This window comes from Nelumbo lutea, chromosome 1 (assembly GCF_056320005.1).
Source record: "Nelumbo lutea isolate HS-2025 chromosome 1, American lotus-T2T, whole genome shotgun sequence".
In the NCBI taxonomy this organism is placed as follows: domain Eukaryota; kingdom Viridiplantae; phylum Streptophyta; class Magnoliopsida; order Proteales; family Nelumbonaceae; genus Nelumbo; species Nelumbo lutea.
In genome coordinates, this window is record NC_142684.1 from 161,676,479 (window position 1) to 161,692,991 (window position 16,513).

A 16,513-nucleotide genomic window follows, 5' to 3' on the forward strand; every position below is an offset into this window, starting at 1 on the left:
AATGGCTCATGGTGTGTCAGAATTACTATGGCTACAATCCCTTCTAGAGGAATTGGGGATGGACTATGAGAAACCAATGATGCTCTATTGTGACAACCAAGCTGCTATCAACATTGCACATAATCTTGTTCAACATGTTAGAACTAAGCACATTGAGGTTGATAGGCATTTCATAAGAGAAAGAGTCTCTTCAGGAGAAGTTTGTTTACCATTGCTTCATCACATCAGAAGAGCAACTGGCTGATATCTTGACTAAGTGAGTTCCAAGGGGGAAATTGACACACTATATAAGCAAGCTTGGCATGATTGATATCTATGTTCAGTTTGAGGGGGAGTGTAAAGAGACTGGGCCAAATGGGCCCTAACAGCCTCTCTTGTAATATCTTTTATTTTATGTTGATGGGCCACACTTAATGGGCCTGTTATTTATTCTTGTTTATTTCCTTTATGTAACTACCAAGCTGGCCACCCACTTAAGGGCATACTTGTCATCATTAATTTTTTAGATCTTAATAAAATTGGGTTAGAGGAGAATGAAGAATTAATTCGACTCCTCTTACCTCTTCTCTTCGCCATCTTCTCTTATACAGTTATTCAGATCTGTTTTATTCTGCTAATCACTGAATTTAAACTTGATATTAGAGGACTGATTTACATCTTTCAGTTAGTACAATGGTCCTACAGGACCAAGAAGCTACCACTCTTGTGGGTTTGTTCATGTTACTGTCTAAAAGAATTGTAAAATTTCTGTTCTTTACAAGAATACCTCATATCCTATTCTTGTGGCATGTTGAGACTAACTGAGGGTCAATGATACCTGGATACCTGTACACGCCTAGCATACCAGTATATGATATGTAAAGTGGTATGCTTTAACAAATTAAACTAGAAAACTATCTGCACATGTTAGGAATTTAGTTAAATATGGCAAGGTATAAGTCTTCAGAAATGGCATTTAGCTTCAAAAACTAGATATAAAGCCATGATTTAAGCATATTATATGGAATACCTCCACCAATATCTGTATATAGAAACTTCGGAAATAGTCATTTCCCTGTTTCCCGTATCTATACCTGTATCTGTATTCATATCCGGGCATCATAGCTGAAGATATTAACCTTAGTGGGAAGGGAGGTCAAACACATATCAAAACTTAATTCTTAGTTGTAGAATGTGGCATCCTCCTTGCTCAAAGCCTATATGGTGAACTTCCTTCAGGGTGAACCAACTAGGTGTGACTAAGATAAGAACTTAGAGAGCAACATTGGGAAACAATTACCATCTATTTATTTTGAAGATGGAAGTGATGGGTTGCCTATGTTCTACCCTTACTCCTTTCTCTGTTTTCACAATTAGCTCTGATATCTATCAAATGAAAAAGTTCACATCATCCTTGATTCTTCATCAGGATAAAGGTTGCTGCACTTTGTTGGTCTCCATTACATTCTTGTTTAAGGAGTCAGTTTATCTCTTTTTAGTTAATAGAGGCAGGACATAAAGAGTGCAAAGGTTCATGGAATTAAGGATAAACTTGCTTCATTCTCTGTATTGAATTGGATGATTATGATGTTGTTGGTTTAAAAATCAATGTTGTTTCCTTTTCCTTTTGCAGGCTCTCACTTGTTGTCAGTTGCTTCCAGTTCTTGTTCGACGAAATATCTGTGTTCACCTTGTTACATTGGTGAGGCTTGGATTTTTGTCCATCCTTAAAATGTTGGAGAGTATTCATCTATATCAATTTGCCTCTATTGTGTTGCACAGATTGGTACTTTTGAGGCATGATATTACTATTATCTTCCCTTTCCTCTGTAATTGTTATATGGAAGGGAGAGAAGTGGCATATCACAATTGACATATTACAAATATTCTTGAGTTCACACCCATATGTTCATACCTGTCAAAATATTTTTGTATTTATATAGTAATCACTTTTATTTTCCTTTCATGATTTAACATGTAATTTCATATTTAGACATTATGTTAGTGTGCAACTCCCATGGTAATAATGGTGCAATGTATCATATTTTGAATTAAAATGGCATGCCTTAGTTATCTGCAGTTCACAATATGGTCATGGTGCTGCATGTGGTACAGTGGGATTCCATGGTTAGATTTAGTTACTTCCAAGTGATGTTTGTTTAACCAAATTTATATCCATTTCTATTGCAGGAGTCATGGCATAATCTAGCAAGTGCTTTTGCAAATGACAGAAACTTGTTCTCTTTAAATGCTATTCATCAAGTAAAACTTCAATGGACCTCCCTTTTTCATGTTATTTGTTGTTCTTGTTATTCAAAACGTCTAACTATAAGCTTTCTTGTGATGCTAATTTTTCTTTGTAGCGCTCACTTGCAGAGGCTCTTATTCGCTCAGCTATTGGCATGAGCAATCCAGAGGCATCCAATCAGTGAGTTATTCTTCATTGATTTTCTGGGTTATCTTTTTAATTTGTAAATGCTTTACATAGGTTTTGGGTGGTTAACTGGTTACTTTGTGATCCAACTATCATGTTTTTATTTCCAAGGTATGTGAGGGATCTCATGGGACAAATGACAGCATACCTAGTAGATATATCCAGTAAGAATGACCTCAAAGTTGTTGCTCAACAGCCAGATGCAATTCTTTCAGTAAGGCCAGAAGGATTTATAATAAAAATATTCTGTCAAACCAAGTCTTATTTGCTGTCTTCAAGACTATAGTAATGCTAAATTCCTGTAGGTGACCTTCTTGTTGGAGCGGCTAAGAGGAGCAGCCAGAGCCTCTGAACCTCGCACTCAGAAGGCAATATTTCAGATGGGCGTTGCCATAATGAACCCTGTTCTGACTCTTCTTGAAACTTACAAGCATGAGGTATCATAAGCATTTGTCAATATTCTTGTCATCGTCTTTTTCAATCGATCTACTCTAAAGGCCATCCTAAGACTGCCTCTTCATTTGTTTTTCTTTTAATCATCAGGATGACATTTTCCCTTCATCCTGAATCATCTCAACCATGGTTCACAATTTTGATATCGATGAACATTTTACCATGTAATGATGGGGAAATCTCGGGGACATTTCACTAATTTCACTAAGACATTTGGAAAATCTAAAAAATTAGGAAATATTTCTTGAAACATGGAATTAGTTAATAAACCTTTAAGGAATCATTATAATAAATATAATTGCACTTAAAGATAAAAAAAAAAAAACTGTATAAATCAAATAGGAGAACATTGAGAGACTTTAATAAATACCTTTATCTTTGTCTCCCTTTTAGTCTTTTAGCCATCTTCTCTTTATTAAATATGCCAATTACTTGTCATTTTGACTTTTTTCGTTTTTTTGTTACTGTTGAGTTGGGCCGATTTATAGTTATTGGGCCCAATTATTTATTTCTAATTTTTAAGTTGTTAAGTTAGGAAGTTGTTGCGCTTTAGGCCCATTAGTTTATGATTTTAAGTTGTAATTGTTCAACTATTTAAGTAGCCATCCTACTAAGGGCATTTTTGTAATCCCTTATTCTTTTAAGTTGAGTATATAATACATAGAGGGGCTGGCGGCCAGAACTAATTCAATTCTGATTGGCATCCTACTCTTTTTCTTCTCCTCTTTTCTTCTCTACTGCTGAAACTCTTCATCTTCTTTTTCTTTCTCTTCACAAGCAATTTATCTAAAACTACAATCATTAATTTCTAATTTGGTATCAAAGCAGGCCGAAGGGACAGTGTTACTCTCTCCCAGGCATATGCCTTTGTGCTCAACAACCCCATTTTGCTGAGTGGTGTAAGCAAATGATGATTGAAAAATTTTGGAGAAATGTGATGATGAAAAATGTTACTCTCTCCCAGGCATATGCCTTTGTGTCAGGGGAAGAGAACAGGAGAAATGTGATGATGAAAAATTTTGGTTTTGATCAATCATCCATGGTTAGCACTGTGAGACCCAAACAAAGTGGAGACCAGGGTGGCAGTGAAATCAAGAAGGAAGACAAAAAGGATTTGATTTGTGACTATTATAAGAAGACTAAACACACAAGAGATACTTGCTGGAAGCTTCATCCTCTTCTGGTGCTGAATAGACTCAAAAACAAGAAGGGAAATGCTCACATAGCAGTCACTAGTGACATACTGGCCCCTCCCACTACAGCTACTCTAGAGTCTGTTGCAACTGCTACAGTGATGGTTGAACTTGAGAGATATGGGCAGAACCTGAATCAGTGGGATACAGTCAGTTCTAATTCAGTAACCGGTGGACAACCAGGTACAGGTGGTTCTGGTGGAGCACACCCTACTTCCTTTGCTCACTTAGGTAGTTCACATGCCACTGCAAATTATGTTTCTACTACAGGTAAGGAGGGACCTCCTTGGATTATAGACTCAAGAGCCTCAGAGCACATGACCCATAGTTCCACTATCTTTTCCTCTTACCACCTCTGTTCTAGCAGAGACAGAGTCTCCACAGCTGATAGATCTCATGTTCTCATTGCTGGTAAGGGGTCTATTAAGATTAATGATTCCATTTCCCTTCCCTTTGTCCTTCATGTTCCCAGATTGAGTAAGTTGAAAAACAGTCCTAGAAATAGGGACTGTGCTAGAAAACCAGAAAAACTAACAAAAAAAGATTAGAGAAGATTAGAGAAAAAGTAGAGAGAGAGAACTGCGGCAAGGAGAGTTAGAGGATGAGGAGTTCGAACTTAAACCTCCCTCTAACACTCTAATACCTTTTATTTAAGTTAATCTTTGATAAATTACAGAGAAGCCCTTGAATGGGCAGAAAAATACAAAAACATAACACTACAGAGTATGGGCCCAGAATAAGGCCCATAATAGAGAGAAACATAACATAACATAACATGAAGTGACAGTCTATGGGCCATTCGGCCCATCTCCTCTACACTCCCCCTCAAGCTGAGCATAGATGTTAATCATGCCCAGCTTGCCAGTGTCATGATGAAGTCTTGCCTTGGAAATGCCCTTGGTGGGAAAGTCTGCCAATTGTCCTTCAGAAGTAACGAATGGAAGGCACACTTCTCCGGAGGAGGCTCTTTCTCGAATAAAGTGTCGATCAACTTCAATATGTTAGGTTCGATCATGTTGTACGGGTTGTGAGCAATGTTGATGGCAGCCTGATTATCACAGTACAACATTATGGCTTTGTCATGATCAATCCCAAATTCTTCCATTAAGGACCTTAGCCACAACAATTCCGAGACTCCATGTGCCATGGCTCTATACTCTGCTTCTGTGGAGGATCTGGCCACAACAGATTGTTTCTTACTCCTCCAAGAGACAACATTACCAGCCACCAAACTGCAATACCCTGAAGTAGATCTTCTATCATCAATATTTCCAGCCCAATCAGCATCAATATAGGCTTCAAGTCTTAGATGACCATGCTTGGTAAATAGAATTCATTTCCCTGGAGAGCCTTTCAGATAGCACAAAATCTGTTCTGCTGCTGCCATATGAGTATCTCTAGGAGCATGTATGAACTGGCTAATGCAACTGACAACATACGCAATATCTGGTCTAGTCATGCACAGGTACAGAAGCTTCCCAAGAAGTCTCTGAAAAACCCCTTTGTCTTCCAACAAAGTTCCATCCGAAACTGAAAGTTTGTGACTCATATCAATGGGAGTTGCAGCTGGTCTTGCACCCAATTTTCCAGTTTCAGACAACAAATCAAGAACATATTTCCTTTGGGAAATAAGAATCCCATCCTTGGATCTAGCAACTTCTATGCCAAGGAAGTATCTCAACTCCCCCAGATCCTTAATCTCAAATTTTGTACGGAGGAAAGACTTAAGGGCCAGTATGCCTGAGGCATCATCACCAGTCACTATAATGTCACCAACATACACAATGAGATACACTGCTAGAGATCTACTTTTCTTCACAAGCAGAGTATGATCTGGCTGTGTCTGAACATAGTCGAATTTAACAAGTGCAGCTCTAAATCTCTCAAACCATGCTCTAGGAGATTGTTTGAGACCATAAAGAGATTTCTTCAATTTACATACCTTTCCTTGCATATCTTTCCCATACATCCCTGGAGGAAGACACATGTAGATTTCCTCATGTAAGTCACCATTCAGAAATGCATTTTTTACATCCAACTGATAGAGAGGCCAATCAAAGTGAACTGCCAGAGATAAAAGAACCCTCACAGATGTCATCTTGGCAACAGGGGCAAAAGTCTCTAGGTAGTCAATCCCATGTCTATGTGTAGCCTTTTGCAACAAGCCTAGCCTTGTACCTCTCAATAGTTCCATCAGCCCTGTATTTAATGGTGAAAACCCACTTGCACCCAACCGGATCCTTCCCTTCAGGCAAATCCACCACCTCCCAAGTACCATTTGCATGTAGAGCATCCATTTCAGTTTCCATGGCATCTCTCCATTCAAGAATCCCAAGAGCTTCTGAGACAGACCTAGGAATGGGGTTAGAAGCAACAGAAGAGAGATAGGCAAAGTATGAAGGAGAAAGCAGGTCAGAAGAAAGGTGTTTGGAAATGCAGTGTGCAGTACATTTCCACTTCCCTTTCCTAACAGCAATGGGGACATCAAGGTCTGGGAATGATGATTCCAAAGGAGTTGAAGCAGTACCTGTTATCTCATCTGTGATTGGGAATGTATGAGCCTCATCTGTTGTAAAGGAAACCACTTGCTCATTCCTGGATCTCTGCCTTTGATACACTTTGGGATTATGGATAAGACGAGGAGGTAAAGAAATAGGGGCACTAGGACAAGAGGTATGAAGTGATTAATCCTCCTTTGATTCATTTGGTGAGGATACAGGTTTGTCAAGAGACTCAACTGGGACAGGAAGAGGAAGGGCAAAAACTTGTGACAGACTCTCCCCCTGTGGACAATGTCCTTCCTGAGAGGAACCATAAAAAGGAGAAAGTTCATCAAAGGTAACATCCATAGAGACATGGCGGGTGCTAGTCTTTGGATCAAAACAACAACCCTTTTGTGTGGGGGAGTAACCAAGGAAGATGCATTTGTGGGCTTTCGGTTCAAACTTATGTCTCTGCACACTTGGAATGTGAACATAGCAGGTACAACCAAACACAGGAAGAGGAATTGGGAAGGGATCATTGTCTGGATGAAGAAGACTGAAGGGGGATTTAAACCCTAAAACCCTAGATGGAATACGGTTTATGAGATAGGTAGCAGTAAGTACAGCATCGCCCCAAAATCTTGTGGGAATATGTGAGGCAAACAAAAGGCTCCTTGCAACTTTAACAATATGTCTATTTTTTCTCTCAGCAACTCCATTTTGTTCTGGAGTTTTAACACAGGAGCTTTGATGAATAACCCCCATTTCAGAGAGATACAAGGATAAAATCTTCTCAAAATACTCTTTTGCATTGTCAGATCTGAAAAACTTAATTATGGTATCAAATTGAGTTAAAACAAGCTCATGAAATTGCCTCACAAGTCTTGGGACTTCATCCCGGGATTTCATTAAGTATATCCAAGTGAATCTAGAAAAGTCATCAATTAACAAGATAAATTATCTGTAACCCCCTATAGAGGATAAGTGGTAAGGCCCCCACACATCAGAGTGCACAATATGAAAAGGAAAAGAGGATCTTTTATTTCTTACAGGGTAATTTTTTCTGTAATGCTTTGACAACTGACAGAACTCACAATTGAGACTAGACACACTGACTCCCTTAAACAGTTTTGGAAACAAATTGCTTAAAGCAGAAAAAGGTAAATGACCCAACCGACAATGACAACATAATTTGACTAACAGACTCTGAAAAAGTAGAACCAAAAGCAACATTCTTGGGATGATCAAAGCATTGGCCAAGGGTGTCGAGCAAGTATATTCCATTCGCTTCATGGCCACTCCCAATCACCTTCTGAGACTTCAGGTCCTGAAACACACAGTGAGAAGAGAAAAATATTACACAACAATTCAATGACTTGGTCAGACTACTTATAGATAATAAGTTGATATTTAATAAGTTGGTATTCAATGACTAACAGACTCTGCAAGTGACTTCTCCCCCTGCCTTAGATTCTTCACATCACTTCTCAATTTGTAGGCTCTGGCAACATTCAACTTCTGGGAGTAAGTTTCTGCAACAATATCCCAGATTTCTTTAACTGAGTTCATCCACAGGTAATGTTGGCTAATCTGTGGCTGCATTGAGTTCACAAGCCACCCAATCATTGTATAATTCTCCTGCACCCATTTCTCATATGAGGGATCCTCCTCTAGGGGAGCTTTCTTGCTCACAGAGATAAACCCCCACTTTCCTCTACTGCAAATATGAATTTTTACGGATTGTGACCAGGCCAAATAATTGGTTCCATCCAATTTAACTGTAGTTACAGCCAGCAAGGAATCAATTGTAGTTCCCAAATTATGTCCATATTCAGCAGTGCTCTTGTTCTCAATTTCTGAGTAGTCCATTATGTAACAATTTCAATTAGGGTTTCGACAAGCCTTTAAAAGTGATCTGACTTCAAAGAACTCAGATTGAGTTGAAGTAATAGCAAACACAGCAACACACAAACTCAGTTCAGAACTGACAGCCGTGAGAACCAAGTTCGGTGGCAGCACTTTCAAAGAGAAGAAACCCTGGTTCAGCCTTCAAGGAACAATCAACAAGCCTCCAAACAATATGTCTTCTTGGTTCCCAACAATAATTTCCCAAGGAGAACAAAGAAAACAGTCCACAGTACCTAAGAGGACCTTTTACAAACACTATGCATGCAACAGTCAACACTTCACTGTTAACAAGCAGAAATCACTTCAAGAACACTTTGTCTTGGTCCAAAAATCAGTCCAGCAACAGTGGGCCGAATGGAGGTGTGCTTTGAATGCTTTAACAGTCCTCCCAAATAACAAAAATAACTCAGCAAAGAACTTGAGAAAATAACTTACAGTATCTTTGGTTTGAACTTTAAACCAGGCCGAACTCTTTGCTCTCTGAGCTAGCTTCGAAAACCCTTTTCTCTGATTTCAAATCAGGCTGGAAAAAACTTGCTCTCTGATTCCTCCTGGTCATCGAACCCTTCTCCAAGTGTATAGAAACTTGGGCACCCTCCAATGACCTCCAAGAACTAGGCGAATGACTGTAAACATTCAGCCCTAGAACCTCCTCATGCAGTTGACTGAACTAGAACCACATGAGGGACACGCCAAGTAATGACCTGCTCTGATACCAAGTTGAAAAACAGTCCTAGAAGTAGGGACTGTGCTAAAAAACCAGAAAAACTAACAAGAGAAGATTAGAGAAGAAGAGAGAGAGAGAGAGAACTGCGGCAAGGAGAGTTAGAGTATGAGGAGTTTGAACTTAAACCTCCCTCTAACACTCTAATACCTTTTATTTAAGTTAATCTTTGATAAATTACAGAGAAGCCCTTGGGTGGGCAGAAAAATACAAAAACAGAACACTACAGAGTATGGGCCCAGAATAAGGCCCATAACAAAGAGAAACATAACATAACATGAAATGACAATCTATGGGCCATTCGGCCCATCTCCTCTATAGAGTACTAACATGTTATCTGTTAGTAGTTTGACTAAAAACCTGAACTATTCAGTAATTTTTTCTCCTGGTCATTGTATTTTGTAGGATCTGGATTCAAAGAGGACAATTGGGAGTGGTCGTGAAGTGAATGGAATCTACCTCCTGGATGTACTTCCTCCTCATCAGGGTCATCATGTCGGTAGGGATAGTGAGTCAAGTTATGCTATGGCATAATCGTTTAGAGCATTTGTCTTTTTCTTCTTTGAGTCTCTTTTTTCCAAAGCTTTTGAGTATGTTAATTTGTCAAGTCTGGAGTGTGAAGGTTGTCAACTTGGAAAACATTGTAGACATTCCTTTAAAGCTAGTAATAAAAGATGTCCATCTCCTTTTGATGTTATTCATTTTGAAGTGTGGGGACCTTATCATGTTCCTTCTATGGGTGGTTATCAATATTTTCTCTTATTTGTGGATGATCTTTCTCGATATTCTTGGATTTACTTAATGAGATCCCGAGATGAGGTACCATCCTTGGTAAGGCAATTTCATTAGATGGTGCTAACACAGTTTGGGATACAAATAAAGGTCTTTAGATCAGACAATGCAAGGGAATATTTTGAAAAACATCTTGCTTCGTATCTGTTAGAATACGGTGTTGTCCATCAGAGTAGTTGTTCCTACAGTCCACAGCAGAATGGTGTTGTAGCGAGGAAGAACAGGCACATTGTTGAGATTGCAAGAAGCATGATGATCACATCTACAGTTCCAATTCATTTTTTGGGTGATGTAGTTCTCACAGCAGTCTTTTTGATTAACAGGGTGCCCTCCCATATACTTGGATTCAGCACCCCATTCAAAGTGTTTGGGTGTATTTGCTTTGCACATATTCTTGGTCATCATCGTTAGAAGCTTGATCTGAAAGCAAAGAAGTGTGTCTTCCTTGGGTATGTAGAAAATCAGAAAGGGTACTGCTGCTATGATTTAGTCTCTGGGAGTCGTTATGTTACTATGAATGTCACTTTTTTTGAGTCCATATCCTTCTTCTCGAAGAATCCTTCTCAGGGGGAATGTTTTGGGGAAGTGATTGAGCAGTCTATCCCTCTTCCAATTCCAGTTCCTGTGTCTACTCCTGTGTTTGATCCTCCTATGTCACCTACCTTACCACCTATCTTGCATCTTGCTTCTCAGCGTTACGACAAAGATTTCACAGGGAGGTTGATTCCACTGCAGTAGAACTCACATCACCTCCTGCCGGTTCCTTGGAGACTCTAGATTCAACTGACACAGATTCAGGTATTCCTCTTGATCCCTACTGTTTCAGTTCCCATTGATTCTACTAATCCCATTACAGATAACCTGGACCTTCCTATTGCTCTCAGAAAAGGGAAAAGAAAGTGTACTACTCATTGTATTACACAGTATTTATCCTACAATGGACTTTCTCTTTCCTATCGTGCTTTCCTTTCCTGTGTCTGTACCCAAGGGTGTTAGTGAAGCTCTCTCCAAACCTGAGTGGAAGACAGCTATGCAGGAAGAGATGGAAGCCTTAATTAAGAATCAAACATGGGAGATTGTGGATCTACCTGAGGGCAAAGAGACTGTCGGATGCAGATGGGTTTACACTGTCAAAAGCAGATGAAAGTATAGAAAGGTATAAGGCCAGACTTGTTGCAAAAGGGTACACACAGACCTATGGCATTGTTTACTTGGAGACCTTTGCGCCAGTTGCAAAGATGACTTCTGTTCGGATACTTCTTTCTCTTGCTGCCACATACTCTTGGCCCCTATTTCAACTTGATGTGAAGAATGCTTTCCTAAATGGGGATCTGCAAGAGGAAGTGTATATGGATCTTCCTGCTGGTTTCTATAGTGATGCTAAAAAGTGAAAGGTATGCAGACTTAAGAAGTCACTTTATGGTTTAAAGCAGTCACCCAAAGCATGGTTTGACAGATTCAGGAAGGCCTTGGTTGCTTTTGGCTACACTCAGACTCAATCTAACCATACCTTGTTTGTGAAGTAGAGGGGATCCTTGGTGTTAGTCCTAATTGTTTATGTGGATGATATTGTTGTCACAGGAAATGACCTAAGTGAGATTGATAGTTTGAAGAAGAATCTGCATAGAGAATTTGAAATTAAGAATCTTGGAGTGCTTTGGTACTTCTTAGGCATTGAAGTTGCAAGATCAAAACATGGAATTTTTATTTCTCATAGGAAGTATGTTTTGGATCTTCTACAAGAAACGGGGAAGCTTGGAACAAAGGCAATCAGCACTCCTATTGATCAGAATCACAGAATTAATGCATTAGAAGGTAAGCTAGTAAAGGACATTGGGAGATATCAAAGACTTGTGGGGCGACTGCTATATTTGTGTATGACAAGACCAGACATCTCCTATGCAGTGAGTGTGGTAAGACGATACATGCATGCTCCATGAGTCCAGCATTAGGAGGCTGTTGACAGGATTCTTGCTTATTTGAAGGGACACCCAAGCAGAGGCATATTGTTTGCTGATCATGGACAGTTGAAGCTAGAGGCTTATATAGATGTTGATTGGGTAGGATGCCTTGATGACAGGAGATCTACTTCAGGAGTCTTTACCCTTGTTGGGGGTAACTTAGTCTCGTGGAAAAGTAAGAAACAGTCAGTGGTGGCAAGATCAAGTGTAGAAGCTGAATACAAGGCCATGGCACATGGAGTTTCAGAACTTCTCTAGATTCGTTCCTTATTAGGAGCAGAAGAACCTATGATGTTGTACTGTGATAATCAGGCAGCAATTAACATTGCCCATAACCCAGTTCAGCCTGACCGGACAAAGCACATTGAAGTGGATAAACACTTCATCAGAGAAAGGGTGGCTTCTTGAGAAGTTTGTCTCCCATACATTGCTTCTAATCTGTAACTTGCTGATGTTCTCACAAAAGGTGTTGCCAAAAGCAAGCTGGAGCATGATCTACGCAAGTTGGGAATGTGTGACATTTACTCCCAACTTGAGGGGAAGTGTTGAGTTGGGCCGATTTCTAGTTGTTGGGCCCAGTTATTTATTTCTTATTTTTAAGTTGTTAAGTTTGGAAGTTGTTGGGCTTTAGGCCTATTAGTTTATGTTTTTAAGTTGTAACTGTTCAACTACTTAAGTAGCTGCCCTACTAAGGGCATTCTTGTAATCTCTTATTCTTTTAAGTTGAGTATATAATACAAAGAGGGGCTGGCGGCCAGAACTTATTCAATTCTGGTAAACATCCTACTCCTTTTCTTCTCCTCTTTTCTTCTCTACCACTGAAACTCTTCATCTTCTTCTTCTTTCTCTTCACAAGGAATTTGTCTAAAACTGCAATCAGTGATTTCTAATTGTTACTATATGTTTTGATTTTGTTTGAAACTTTGAGAATACTCTTTTGTAGTTATCTACATTTTACTTTTTCTTTGAATTATAGTGGCTTAGTAAGTGATAATAACCAATCATCCAATTACCAACTCCCCATGGTTCTTTTAGGAAAACATTTTTAAAAATTATAATAATTTTAACCAAATTTTTAATAAATTTCTAAATTTTTAAACCTTAAATATAAAGTCTATCAATGAAATCTGAAATATCACCAATTCTTTATGGTTCTTTTAGGAAAATACTTTTAAAAAATTATAATGATTTTAACAAAATATTGAAAAGTTTTTTTAATAATGTTCTAAAATTTTAAACTTAAGTATAAAGTCTATCAAGAAAATCTGAAATATCACCAATATCGATCACTGATATATTGGCAAAATATTGTAGATATTTGGAATAAAAAAGATTCCTGGAAATTTTCATATCACCACCTAGAAAAATGGGGATATTTCACCAATATTGTCGATATTGTGATCCATGATCTCAACCCAAGGTTGAGGTTCCCCTGATGGTAGAAGGGCTGGCAGTCTTGCATTCAGGGAGAGCTAGTGTTATTGGCAATTTGGCATTGATTTATTCTTTTACCAGATACTTGTATTCTAAATTGTCCATTTCTCTAATTCAATCCTAATCTAATGTTTAGTCTGCAGTTGTTTACCTGTTACTTAAATTTGTTGTTGATTGGGTGGATGGACAAATTGTTTTCCTGGAGGCTAAAGACACTGCAGTTGTTATAAGCTTCTGCATGCGCCTGCTTCAACTTTACTCTTCTCATAACATTGGCAAGGTAAAGGGTCATCTTTTTCTAATGTCTTCACCATGGTACCAACATGGCAAGGAGAGGATGTGTGACAGAGGAGTGCCCTGGTACTTGCTTGGGTTTCTCCTAGGCAGTGGCTTAATAAAAAGGCATCTAACAACTATGGTCCTTAGTATTTGACTCAAAACAATATAAGAGAGAAATGGTTAGTTAGATAGGCACTTGTGCAGATTCTGCTGCAACAAGAAAGGATCAAGAAATAGGTATGCCATGTGATTCATGAGCTTCAGCTTATAAGTGGAACCAACTTGTTGCATGTCTTTATTAAAGGTCAAGATCAAGAATTAAAGGTATACTTCCTCTATTAAAAGTATTCCCAGCTTCACAAGGGAGAAGGTTTAATTTACCCGATCCAAACAAAAGCCATGTCAAAGGGTCTACTTTTGTGGTTAAGCGTGTTATTTCTTCTCCTTTTTTATTTTAAGATCCTCTCGTATGTGAGATGTTGGATCCCAGGAAATCTTCCTTATGGAAGGTGCAGTCTCTTTTGTAAGGTTCAGACCTATCTTATTCTGCCTAAGTTAAAACTGATTTTTTTCAACCATTTGCTTCTTCCTTGCTATGATGGTGAACCAACCAGAATTTTAGGATATCCAAGGAGCCTCTCTCGGGAGCAAGTTTTCTAGTGTATTAGATTTAGTGGATGAGAACGTATATTTGTATATATAAGTTATAATTTCATAGCACCAATGAGAGTGTTTAATAATTTTAAACTATTAAGATATTTTCTAATTAAAGTATATTGTTATTATTGTTTAATATGGTACAGTTTAATTATGCCATTTCATTTTCAAACTATTTTATTTTATGAAATATTTGAAAGTTGTTAGATGAGGGAGAAGATGGTCATGAGTGAAAGGGTATGCTTTTTTTGAGTGCGGCTTTCATGCAGTCCTGCTCAATCCACTTGCTATGGTTCTGGTAACTAGGATCCAGAATGATTTCTGTAGCTCCCATTTAAGCCAGATATCCAACAATGAAGTTAGCAAACCTTGGATTCTAGATTTCTAGTGAAATGAGGTGCTCAATCTGTTGTCAAAGAAACAAGCCTTCTTAGTAAGATGTGGAAACCTCAAAGGACCTCTGTTTAACTATTCCACCCTTACTCTACCACACATATGTAATCATCACCATTAATCTGTCATCCTCGGTGACTATTTGAATATGAAAGACCACATAGAAGGGAGACCTTCTCATTCTGTTTGAGTTCTATTCATTGATTGAACCAGAACTGAGGATTTCTTCTCAAGATTCTTCAAGAACATCTCCAATGCCCAATGGATGTCCTTGTATTGCCTAAATATCTACTGATCGACTCTTTGCTGAGGTAGATCTGTCAGGTTTGTGTTCCGGGGCTTCAGATTTTTCTCCTAACATTTACATTTTTCAATGTCAGATATCATTGAGTCTTTCAAGTAGTTTGCTGAGTGAAGCTAGCACTGATAAATACAAGGACTTGTGTGCTTTACTTCAGCTCCTCACCAATCTATGTTCTAAAGATCTGGTATGATACTTCATCTTTTAGTTACCAATATTTGTACTTTTTTTTCTGTAAAACTTCTGAGAACCAAATTGACAAACTGATGAAAATGTAGGTTGACTTCTCTAGAGATTCTGATGAGGTTGAGAGCACAGACATTGCTCAGGTATTGATGTTTTGACCTTCTGAACAAAGCGAAGGGAAATTTTTTCTAACATCAACTTTTCTGCAGGTCGTTTACTTGGGTCTGCACATAGTTACCCCGCTGATATCATTGGACATGCTGAAATACCCTAAACTTTGTCATGATGTAAAACTTTCTTCCCTGTATTTATGGAACAATCTCTTGCTGTTTTTGGTAGAAGATGCTTACTGTTCATTTCTGTTTGCAGTATTTTGCGCTGCTATCACATATGTTGGAAGTTTATCCTGAAAAGGTTCCACAATTAAACAGTGAAGCATTTGCTCATATTATTGGTACCCTTGATTTTGGTATTCACCATCAGGCAAGTTCTTTTTCTTATTATCTGACCTAAGACCTAGTTGGTATTACACTATTACATACATATGTAAATACATGTTAGCATCCATTTAACCTAAAATATTGCACATTGGCATATTATGCCCTATGATATACTTGCACACAAGGTTCAAAGTGTCGGTATCATGTATTGTATTGGTAAGTGTTAGAATGTTAGAGTGATGTTCGGCTGATAAGAGTTCTTATTAGCCCATTCTTATGTTTAACTTATCTTGTAACTGGGCCTGTGTTAATGGGCCTAATCCTGTTTAATGATTTAAGTCATCTGGGTGTCCCATCACTAATCAGGGGCATCCCAGTAATTTCTTGTACCTTGTACTACATTCATCTATAAATAAAAGACTGGTCGACTGGCTAGTACAGTTCGACATTTTCTTCATTTCAGTGGTTCTCTTCTCTTCTTTGCTACTTCGAGTATAGCTCCTCATATTACATGGTATCAGAGCGTTAGCTTCTTCCTGGTTTCAGCAGGCGCACTCTCTTCTGTTGCTGTCTTTTCATCTTCTCTCTTCCTTTTCTGGGTTGCTGCAGTAAAGACCTAGGAGTGTAAGAGAGTAAAGCAAGTTCGAACCTAGGGTTTCTCTTGGTTGTAGGACTCAAGGGAAGTAAGACCCAAAAGTAGATGTCCTACTAGGTTATTTTCAGCAAGTAGTAGCTATTGGGCTACTAAGAGAGATCTCTATAGGACAGACCTAGTTGAGGACTGATTCCAGCTGTCCTAGCCCTAGTCGAAAGGGGGAGAGCTTCCTCTACAGTTGCAGCTTCGGTGCATCAGCAAGACTCTTACAGAACTGTGGCAACTTCAGTTACAGATTTTT

General features: G+C 38.6%; 1 protein-coding gene across 4 annotated transcripts in view; it reads left to right on the forward strand.

Annotated features, from left to right (window-relative positions):
• Positions 1–16,513, forward strand: part of LOC148878782 (exportin-4 protein) — a 156,895-nt gene that overhangs the window by 112,594 nt on the left and 27,788 nt on the right. For 3 of the 4 annotated variants that reach the window (XM_088960143.1, XM_088960146.1, XM_088960145.1), the window contains exons 20-29: positions 1,613–1,681; positions 2,170–2,241; positions 2,343–2,407; positions 2,525–2,627; positions 2,719–2,850; positions 13,498–13,641; positions 15,071–15,178; positions 15,270–15,320; positions 15,387–15,464; positions 15,547–15,660. In XM_088960143.1, coding sequence (XP_088816269.1) covers positions 1,613–1,681; positions 2,170–2,241; positions 2,343–2,407; positions 2,525–2,627; positions 2,719–2,850; positions 13,498–13,641; positions 15,071–15,178; positions 15,270–15,320; positions 15,387–15,464; positions 15,547–15,660 — 936 coding nt within the window. The remainder of the gene's footprint in view (positions 1–1,612; positions 1,682–2,169; positions 2,242–2,342; positions 2,408–2,524; positions 2,628–2,718; positions 2,851–13,497; positions 13,642–15,070; positions 15,179–15,269; positions 15,321–15,386; positions 15,465–15,546; positions 15,661–16,513) is intronic. The other variant, XM_088960144.1, reaches the window with a different exon arrangement.